Source organism: Pezoporus wallicus, unplaced genomic scaffold, assembly GCF_028554395.1.
Source record: "Pezoporus wallicus isolate ANWC-B61680 ecotype Strahan unplaced genomic scaffold, APGP_CSIRO_Pwel_v1 contig_12957, whole genome shotgun sequence".
Classification (NCBI taxonomy): Eukaryota; Metazoa; Chordata; class Aves; order Psittaciformes; family Psittacidae; genus Pezoporus; species Pezoporus wallicus.
The window spans coordinates 109,535-119,434 of record NW_026635057.1 but is presented as its reverse complement, the minus strand read 5'-3'; the positions used below and the strand labels follow the sequence as shown (position 1 = coordinate 119,434).

General features: G+C 59.7%; 1 protein-coding gene across 1 annotated transcript; it reads right to left on the bottom strand.

The window, feature by feature from the left end:
- Positions 1-598: 598 nt before the first annotated feature.
- Positions 599-9,297, bottom strand: ETV3 (ETS variant transcription factor 3). Its single transcript, XM_057401292.1, has 4 exons — positions 9,057-9,297; positions 7,911-8,148; positions 5,893-6,008; positions 599-3,383 (listed from the first exon to the last, which is right to left on the bottom strand). Exons 1-4 carry the CDS (start codon positions 9,142-9,144, stop codon positions 2,239-2,241), a joined length of 1,587 nt encoding a protein of 528 aa, XP_057257275.1. The 5' UTR covers positions 9,145-9,297; the 3' UTR covers positions 599-2,238.
- Positions 9,298-9,900: the final 603 nt, after the last annotated feature.

Sequence of the window (9,900 nt, the reverse complement as noted above, 5' to 3'; positions counted from 1 at the left end):
TGGCCCCGCTTCGGGGCTCATTGGAGCTTCATTAAGTTCAGCCACGGCGGCTCCCGTTGATCCTTAATTCCCCCCCCATCCATGAAATCTCGGCGTCCGGCTCCTTGTCCCATTCCAAGTCTCTGTTTTTTGTTATCCTACAGCTTCTCTAGGGCTAAACAAAGCAGAAATGGTTTAAACAGGAACATGCTCTGGAGTCATTCCTACAGGTGGACGTGGAGATCCCGACCCCGCGCGGGGACCGCTTGGAATCTTTTGGCACATCGGAATAAGAGAAAGAAAACGCTTCCGTTCTCAATTTCACCTCCATTTCTCAGCACCCCCCCACCCCGGCAAGGCCAAGTCCGCTCGGGAGCACCCTGAGCCGGCGGGGACCATGGGCAGGGGTGGGTTGGGTGCCCCCCCACCCCGTCAAAGCAGAGCCCATCACTGGTCCATTGTCCTGAGAACCTGAGTCCTGTATCCCTGAACGCGGAGCTCCCGGTTTGCAGTGCAATGGCTATGAAGAGAACACCCCCCCCCACGACCCCAAAGCTCCCCCCCTCCCCAAAGCCCCCCCCCCCCCCCCAAACCGATTACAAACTCTTTAAAGCCAAACAACAGTTCAACTGAATTCCTTTCGGTGGGTTTCTTATGGAATATTTTGGGATCGGCTCCTCCCCGAGCGGCTCCGGTGCTTGGGCACCGGGGGGTGTGGGGGGGACGACGATGTGCATTAACTGATGGGAAAGGCCTCGTGTTTTCATATTCCTGAGTTCACTCCCTGAGCCCCTTCTCCAGGGCCGGAGCGAGGGGCTCCTTCCCCCTCTTTTTCCTCCTCTCCAGGAGATAAATCCAGGTGCCGGAAGGGGGATGCGGAGCTCGCCGGGATAACGCTCCCGCTCCGGGTACCGCAACCGGCGTCTGGCTGCACTGAGGGCTCAAACGGCCCCATCCAAGAGCGTTTCCAACTCATCCCGCGCTCGCACGAGCTTCCTCCTCCAAGAATTCCCAAGTCCTGGGCCGGGGGGATCTGCCCGCACAGGCCGCTCGCCTACGACCGGGTGAATAACCGGCTGCGTGCGGCTCTAACCCTGCGGACATCGGCTCTTCCCAAGCTCCTTTCAAGGAATCCTTTGGGATTCATGGAGACAAGCGCAGGTCTGGGTGGCAGCCGGTGCTCCAGTTACTGAGCCTAAGGAAAGCTGCGTAGGGAAATAGCAGGTTTATAGCAAAAATACAGCGAGATTTACACCGTGGGCACGGGCTCGGCTCCGGCGCGCACCGCGCTCTCCCTTGCTCCAATCCCAAATCCCGGCCTCGGCCAAACGCATCCGGCTCCTGTCCATAGACCCTGCTCGCAGAAAGCGTAGTTAAGGCATGAGTCAAAGTGATATGGGGAACCAAACAAAGGGAATAAGAGTTAACAAAGCTCCTGTCATTCCTTCTCCATGAACTCACCGCAATCATTCCAGCGTTAATCTCCCAACTCCACCCATACAATTAGGGGGAAAAACAAAAAACCCTAGGATACATGTTAATGCGTATATTAAAGGCATTAGGTTATTCCTTTTTCCCACCCCATTCCCTTCCCTGAAAGATTATGTTCTGTTAACATTTTCCTCATGGCTTCTGCAGTATTCCAGAAAGGCGAAAAGGACGGCGCCTGCATCCCGAGATCCGCGGGTCGGGAACGCAGCTCCTTTTCCAGCAGCGACTTTCCCACTCCTGTCTTTCCCCCAGCTTTCCCGCTCCGCAGCCGGTGCAATATTCCCTAATCCCCTTCCCCAAAACCACAGCTGGCTTCCGAGGCTGGCGCACGGCACGTCTGGAGCGGGCAGGAATCCTCTCCCACCATCGCACCCGGCTCCGGGCATATATAGGGATATAGATACGGATATAAAAAGGGAATTAAGATGAATCTGGAGATTCCTGCTTCCATAAATACCAGAGCACAGAGAAAAGAGACCGTGGCTGGAGCTCCTCCAGCCTGGCGGAGGCCTCAGCCCCGCTGGAGTTCATGCAAGGTCCGAAGCTCGTGCCCGCGGGCACCCGGCTTCCCTCGCCTCTCCCGCTCGGAGCGAGCCATGAACCGCGTCTCACCTGCAGTCCAACAAGGAAAACAAAGACACCCCCCCCCCCCACCCCAGGTTCTAGAATGACCCAAACCAGGCGTAGCCCCAGCCCCCCCCGCCCGCCCCCCGCGCTCTGCAACCTTGCTACATAAATACACGGCCGGTTCCAGCGCTCGGCTCCGCTTTAGGTGTCGGAGGCGGTGGCGGCGGCGGCACCGAGCTGCGGGGTGCCCAGCGCCCCGGTCCAGTGCACGCGGCCGTTGTGGCGCTCCTCGGGGCCCTCCTGGCGGTCCCCGTTCCAGCGGCGCTTGAGACGCAGCTTTGGGGGCATCAGGGCATCCTCCCGCCTCTCCTGCGCGCCCGCCTCGCCGCCGGCCTCGCGCGGGGGCTTCTCCGCGCTGCTCTCGCCTTGCTCCGGGGGCTCGTCGGCCGCGGCGGGGGGCAGCGGGGCCGGGTGCCACGATGGGGCTGCCGGCCTGGCAAAGACGGGCCCCTTCTCCTCTTCCGGCGCGCTGGGGCCCTCCTCTCTGTCGCTCTTGTCTTTCCCCTTCGCCGGTGGTTCCTCAGGCTCTGCCTCCTTGTCCATCGCCGGCTCCACCTTGACCCTGGGGGGAGCAGGAGGGACCTGCGGGGCCGGCGGCTCCTCGGCACTTTCCAGTCTCTCTCTGTTTTTGCGCCCCACGGGGGGAGGCTGCAGCTTGATGGGGAACTGGGGCTGCTCCTCCAGGGGCATTTGGCACTGTAGTGGTGGCACCATGAGCGGGTAGCGGGGGAAAGTCCGCGGGCTCAGGTGGTAGTTGAAGACGGAGCAGGCCTGGGAGTGCAGGTAGTGTTTCATCTCCTCGGGGTTGAAAGAGAAGCAGCTGCTACCTGTGAAGGGGCTGAGACCCGGAGAAGGGCTGTAGGAGAACAGCGTGGGAGTGAGGGATAACGCCGGAGAGATGGGAACGTTGAGGACCCCCCCGCGCCCCGGCAGAGGGGACACGGCGAAGGGGCTGTGAGGATCCGGATAGATCCCGGGCCTGGTGAAGAGCGGGAGCATGATGTCGGGCTTGCGCTTCTGGTGGTTGACGCTCCCGGCACCCACGGCGTTGCGGGAGCCCATGAGATCCACCCCGCGGCGCCAATCCGAGGAGCCGTCCTCCAGCTCCGGCAGGTCCGGCTTCCTCTCGCCGCCGTCCCCCAGCACTTCGGGGTTGGATGGGACCAAAGAGCCCCCGGAGAAGCGGCTGGGTTGGGCATCGTCGGTGGGAGAGTGGCTGTCGAGCGGGGGGAAGTGGAAGCGGGACGAGGCCGTGGGGACAGGAGGAGCGCTCTGCGGCACGACGCCTGCGACAGGGAAGGGCAAGGAGAGAGCAAGGGAAAGAGTTAAGGGCGAGGAGGGAGTTAAGCCCCAGCTGAGAGCTGCTTTGCGGGCTGCACCCGCAGGCGGTTGGAAGGGTAACACACAAACACCATCAACGAGGCAGCCGAGAAGGGGCTGGGAGGTGCCTTTCCCAGCTGCTCCCTGCCCTGCACTGCTCCAGCCTCCTCTGCCCACCTCAGAACCGCGCCACTGCTGAGGGGATCCGGCTCCGGTCCGCCCCGGCTGAGGGTGTGCGACCCTCCGGTGCGCGACCCTCCGGTGCCACCGAAGTCCCCGGCACCGGGCGGCAGCGGCGCCTCGGAGCAATGTGGGAGACCTCAAGCGCTCGGGGCTGACTCAAAGTCCCTGATTTAGGCTTTGCTGGGGAGCTCTTCCTGCCACCGCTGCTGCCAGCTCTCGCTGGCTCCTCTTCCCACAGCCCAGCTCCAGCGCGCTCGTGCCACAACAAGCCACGTCAAGGCAAACTTCTCACCTCCCCAGCTCGCCCGCTGCTTCTCCTCTCCCTTCCAAAGCAGAGGCGAGAGCAGAAACTCGACTGCAGTGCCCCAAAAACAGGTTTGTTATCCCAGCCCCCATGCCCAGCCAGAAGGGAAGAAAACAGGTTGTAATTAGACAAGTGCATTCCAGTTCTCCAAACTTCTTTTTTTAAATGCATGCCCCAGAGATAGGAGGGAGTGGCTGCAAACAGGGAAAAGGAACAGCACTGAGCAATATTGAGCTGGAACTGCCCAGACTCGTTGCTGCAAGTAATTATAGATCTGCAGCTCAGCTTCGTACTACATCTTTACACCCCCGTGCTTTGGCTGAGGCCTCCTGGCGAGCACATTTCCTTCTCCCCGCTGCCACGAAGGTGAAGCACAACGCCTCGATGAGTGTTTCTCTTCTCCCAAGCCCTGCGTTTAGGGTTGCTGTCTGCTTAGGAGACAATGCCTTGAAAGCACCGGTCCTGCAGGGACTCCCCAGGGCTGAGGGGAGGGCCGTGGGGAGCTCCAAGTGCCAAGAGCACGGTGGGTGGGAGGCAGGAGCCGCACGAGCACGGGGAGGAGAGAAGCTCTTGCCTACACGTAACCTGCTCTGCTCAGCCCCGGGGTTTCGGAGGCGACTTTCAATCCCCACTTTCCCCTTTGCTCTCCCTGCGAGACGGAGCTTCAAGGCGTGCCCTGGGGCACTGCTCTGGAGGTGAGAACCAGGCACAAGAGGGTTCAGGCGCCTCTGCTTTGCTGGGGAGAGAGAGGTTGTCTTGGGCCTTGTGGTGAGCTCCAGAAGGGGCTCTTTTGGATGGAGCCAACGGCCACTGATGTCTCTGGATGTGAGGTGGCCACAGATCACCCCAGCTGTACAAATCCAGCTATGGAGGGGCTCAACTCCATCGAGGAGCCTCCAGGAAACCTGGGGAGGGGCTCTGGACAAGGGCCTGAAGGGACAGGCCAAGGGGAATGGCTTTAACCTGCCCAAGGGGAGACTGAGATGAGCTCTTAGGCAGAAGCTCTTCCCTGGGAGGGTGCTGGGGAACTGGAATGGGTTGAAGGGAGAAGCTCTGGCTACCCCATCCCTGGCAGGGTTCAAGGCCAGGTTGGACACAGGGGCTTGGAACACCCTGCTCTAGTGGCAGGGGTCCCTGCCTGTGGCATGGGTTGGAAGTGAATGATCTTTAAGCTCCATTCCAACCCAAACCATTCCCTGATCCCGTGATTCTATGAAAAAGGGTCTTGCAAACAAAGGACCCTCTTCCAGACACAGCACAGCAGCGCTGCTGACCTGGGGACAAAGCCAGAGTGAGCTCCTGCTCCTGGCAAGAGCCTCAAAGGCCTTTCAGGAGGAGAAGGGAACAATTATGCTCCATTCCCAAAGGCGTTTTCGCTCTCCTGCCCTGCTGTGCCGCAGGGAGCAGCCAGGAATACCTGTGATTTCAGTCAACCCCGGGCGAGTCCCTGCTCTGCTCTGTGCTGGCTACTGCGTCCCTGTCAGCTCCAGCTGGGAAGGTGGGAAAGAGAAGTGCCTTTGGCTTGCAAAGGAGCAGAACTGAAGCAAGCAAGCTCTGCAGAAGCAGGGAGGAGAGCAAACTGCTGTAAGCTCTGAACTCGCTGATAGTGCTCCCTCCCCGTGCACCTCTAAGCTCCTTGTCGAGAAGGGTCACATTTATATGGCACCATAAACTTGGGTTGCAAGCATGTGAGTGAGGCCAGGGCCCTGCCACAGGGCTAAACCCCTCTTATCCCAAGGACAGCCACCCTCCACCAAAGCAAAGCAAGCCCCTGGCACCCATAAAGCTCCAAGAGGACACCCAAATGCCTCCAAATCACCCCCAAAGATGACCACAGCTCCATCTGTAACAACCCCAAGGGAAAGAGTGCTCCAGATAAGGCTTTATCAAGGGCCAGCCGTGCCCACCACAACCACACTGATTGCTCCAGCGGGCTTCCAAGCCCAGGAGATGACTGATGGGGATCAGCCCCGGCCCCCCCCACTCACCATTAGGCCGAATGTTAATGAAGGGGTAGTTGGGCATCACCAGCTTGTTGAAGTTGAACTTGTAGGTGAACCTTTTGCCCTTTGTCTTGTGGAGAATCCTCTTGTTGTAATAGTATCTGTGAAGGAGAGTTAAAGGGAGCAATCAAAGCGGTGATCTGGTTATTGGCCTTGCTTCTTTCGGGGCCATCAACATCCTCCTCTGATGTCCCCAAATTTGATGGTATTCATCCAAGGCAACATCAGTCGAGTGGGAATTTTCCAGCCACCACCCACTCCTGCACAACACATTCTTCAGCAGGAGCCTTCAAACCACCTCACCAGGCATCGTGTTCCATAGAACACGTGGGGAGAGTGAAATCCTCAGGAGAGGTGAAAGCTGAACAGGCCAAGCCTGGACATGTCCTCACCCCTGTCCAAACCAGGACCGGAGCCATGGGCTGCGGGGTCTCTACAAGCACCCCACTGGTGCTACCTCGTTTCCACTTGTGTTAAGGGTCCCCCAGCCCTGTGGATGCCAAGGAATGCTCTGGGGTACAGAGCAGGAAGGGGAAATCAGGGGAAGCTGTGCTCAGACTCCGAACATGGAAGAGAACATGCACCCAAGCTGGGCTGCAACAAAACCCAGGAGCTGAGTGAAAGGGACCAAATTACTCCACCAGCCTCAGGTTCGGGGCTCATGTGTGCCATCAAAGCTCAGGGTATCCTGACACTGCTCCCTTCTGCTCACCCTTTGGATTACAAACATTCCATGGCCTTCACAGGCAGCGCCGGGCTGCAGAGGGCAGGGTATGGGAGGCTCTGGGATCACCAGCTCCCTTCCTCCCCTCCGGAGCTTGGAGGCAGCGGGTTTAATCCCCACCACAGCCTCCTCCCCACTTACAGCACCACTGTTTGTCCTCAGCCTCCTCCTCCTGGTATCCAAACAAAGGTGTTACACAGGGATCATCCGGGGTTTAGGAGGCTCAGGTCCACACGGGGCCTGTTGCCACAGTGCCACCAAGCACGGCAGGGCCAGCTCCAAGTGGAGACCTGCCCCTGCTGCCTCCCTCAGCACCGGGATGCCGGGACACGAGGAGGGCTGGAAGCTGGAGCCTGTTTTCCACCCCCAGCACCAATTACGGCCTCGGTGCTGTTCAATTTATTGTTTCCTTCCTGTTCCAGAACCCGAGTCTTGTGTTTGCTGCCTTGTTTGTCTTTGGCAGCTCCACCCAGGAGGTATCAGAGGGCGTAAGGCAGCGAAGTCCATGTCATGGACTGATAATGCCCGGAGTTGTCAGGAGCCCAGCCTCAAAATCCTGGGATACTTCAGGAGCTGGGGATAGTTTTCCACTGTCTTCACATCAGAGTGGGGAAACCAAACATCACTATGGAAGGGGCTGAAGGAAAGAGGGTGAAGCTGCACTGGAGGCTTTGGAGTGTGAAGTGAGGAACGCTCACACAAGGGGACACTGGCGGGGTGTCCTGTCACCTGGGCTTGGGAAACACCCATTCCAAGCCCTAGCCTCGGGAATGCCTCTGCCTCACACAGGTTTAGTGGCAAAGAGGTGAGTACCAAGGATGCTGGAAAGGGGAATTGCTTCCTCTGAGCAGTCCCCTTGATGGTGTGAGAGTGGAGCAACACCTCGGGCCTCCTCCCACACCCCCATTGCCAGGGAAGCAGAGAAAAGGGAAAAGCTTCCCGGAAGGAAAGCATCCAGGTGATGACAACCCGAAACCAGGGTGTGGATCCACAGCACCCGCAGGAGGTGATGCGGTGAACTCTGCTCCTCTGATCCTACACCAAGCACAGGGCATCCATCTCATCCCCAAAACGGGATGCAAACCTCCCAGAACCACAAGGGATGCAAGAGCTACAGTCAGTTGTCCAAGCGAGGATGGAGGGAGAGCACGGTGCAGCCCTATGGAATGGGTTGGAAGGGACCTTAAAGCTCATCTAAAGCCACGGGCTCCTTCCACAGCCCAGGTTGCTCCAAGCCTCATCCTGGACCTCTTCCAGGGCTCGGGAAGCCGCTGCTCACCTCAGCGCCCGGCTCAGTTTGTCGTAGTTCATCTGGGGTTTGCATTTCCTGCGCCCCCAGAGCCGGGCCACCTCGTCAGGGTCCTTGATGACGAACTCCCCGTACTCGCCCTGCTGCCAGGCGATGACGTGGCGGAATTCCTCCTTCTGCAGCAGCTCCAGGATGAAATGCCAGAGCTGGATCTGCCGGGAGCCGGGGCTGGACTCGGTCTTGTAAGCCCACTCTGGGAAATGATAACCTTGGCAAGGACCGAAACACAGAACAAGAAACCCAGTGAGACAGCACCGGCGGCTCCCACCATGGATTCATCGGGTTCCCTCCAGGGGGAGACCACAGAGCAGCACTGGGGCTGGAATTCCATTTCAATTCCATTAAATAACCAGTGTGGAAGCAGAAAAACCCAGCTCTCCTACTCGAGCTGCTCATTTCCCAACTCCTTCCAGCCTCCTCTCCTCAGAGAATCCCCCAACACCGCCAACAAACGATAAAACCAAAAGGGAAGCAGCCAAAAGGAGCCCAGGAGCTCCAATTTAAACTCCAGGTGGCTGGAATACTGCAAAGGATCCCGATTTGGGCTTTTGGCACACAGGGGGGCGAGGGCAGACAGATCCCAGCAGCTCCAGCTCCCCCGATTCCAGCCTGCTCCAGACTGCACCGCGCCGGCAGATGTTTGTGAGCGGCTGCCAAGTCCGGCGTTCCCAGAGGAGTTTCCCAGCACAAGGACTAACGCCAGGATCGGGGTAGGGATTTTCCCCACCCCCCACCCCCCTTTCCCTTCTTTCCTCTCTTTACAACTCCTCGTAGCCACAATCCCAGGCTCCGGCAGCGTGGCAGAAGTCGCATCGTGCTCCAACGCCACCCACCAGCCCTCTGGCAAGCTGCGACGGAGGCAAAAGCAGGCACGAGCCGCAGCATTCCGGGGGGGCTCCACCTTCCCCATCCCAAAGCCTCACGACTAAAACACCTCCGGGAAGATTCATTTGCATTTCCAACCCGGCTCTCCTCAAACCTCGCCGACGTCTGAGCGGCTTTTGCCCACGGCCGGGAGCTTTTGGGAGAGGTGGAATTAATCCCTCCTGAGCTGCTTTATCCCGGGAAAAGGATTCCCATCAGGGCTGGAACAACTCAGCCTTTACACTTCCTTACCTCCTCCTCCTTCTGGCTTATCCACAATGCTGCAGCCCGCTTTCATTTTCTCCCTCCTGCTGACTGCGGAACACAAGGAGAGCGGCATCAGCCACAGCCATGGAATTTCGCCACCTCCAGCCTCTTCCCTGGGCTCTCCCTGACCCTCAGCATTCCCAACCGGCTTCCCACCGGGGTTTAAGCCCAGCCAGGGAGCGGGACGTGGGGCCGGCAGACAGACGGCACAAGCCAAACACACTCGGTCTCCTGTTACCAGACGGGTTCCGCTGCCAAAATACACACGCCACGGACCAGGGAGGGGAAGGGGAATGGGATGGGAAGGGGGAGAGGGGGGGAAATCCCGGCTCCCGGCCCCTTTCCCAGCCAGCACATCTGATTCCAATCGCTTCCAGCGGCCGCGGGGCGAGGAACCGGCTGCTTCCCCCCCCCCCCCCGAAAACAACGGGAAAACCGGATCCCGATGGGATCGCAGCGGGTGCGGGATTCCCCCCCCCCCCGCCGGGGCTCGGACCCGGCTCCTCCTGAACGTTCAAAGCATGTAAATGGCGGCGGGAGGAGCCCCGGCGCCGCCGCGGCGGCCGGGCCCGCTCTGCCGGGCTCCCGTTACAGCCCCGCCGCCCCCTGCGCCGGCCTGCCCCGGCCTGCCCGCCGCGCCCGCCCCTGCCGGCACAGGCCCCGCCCTCAAACCCCGGCGGAACGCGGAGGGAGCGCGGGGCCCGGGGCCCCTGCGCGGGGATCGAGCCAGACAGGGACGCAGATGTGCAGGGATCATGGTATGTAGGGATGCAGATGTGAGGGATGCAGATGTGCAGGGATTCTGGTATGTAGGGATCCAGATGTGCGG

What these genes read in the sequence shown, in the direction of transcription:
- ETV3 (XM_057401292.1), bottom strand. Translation starts at nt 9,144, where the DNA reads ATGCCGCTCTCCTTGTGTTCCGCAGTCAGCAGGAGGGAGAAAATGAAA. An exon ending in AAACTGAGCCGGGCGCTGAG is followed by an intron (nt 6,009 to 7,910) that starts GTGAGCAGCGGC and finishes TCTCCTTCACAG; the next exon opens with ATACTATTACAACAAGAGGA. An exon ending in CATTAACATTCGGCCTAATG is followed by an intron (nt 3,384 to 5,892) that starts GTGAGTGGGGGG and finishes TCCCTGTCGCAG; the next exon opens with GCGTCGTGCCGCAGAGCGCT.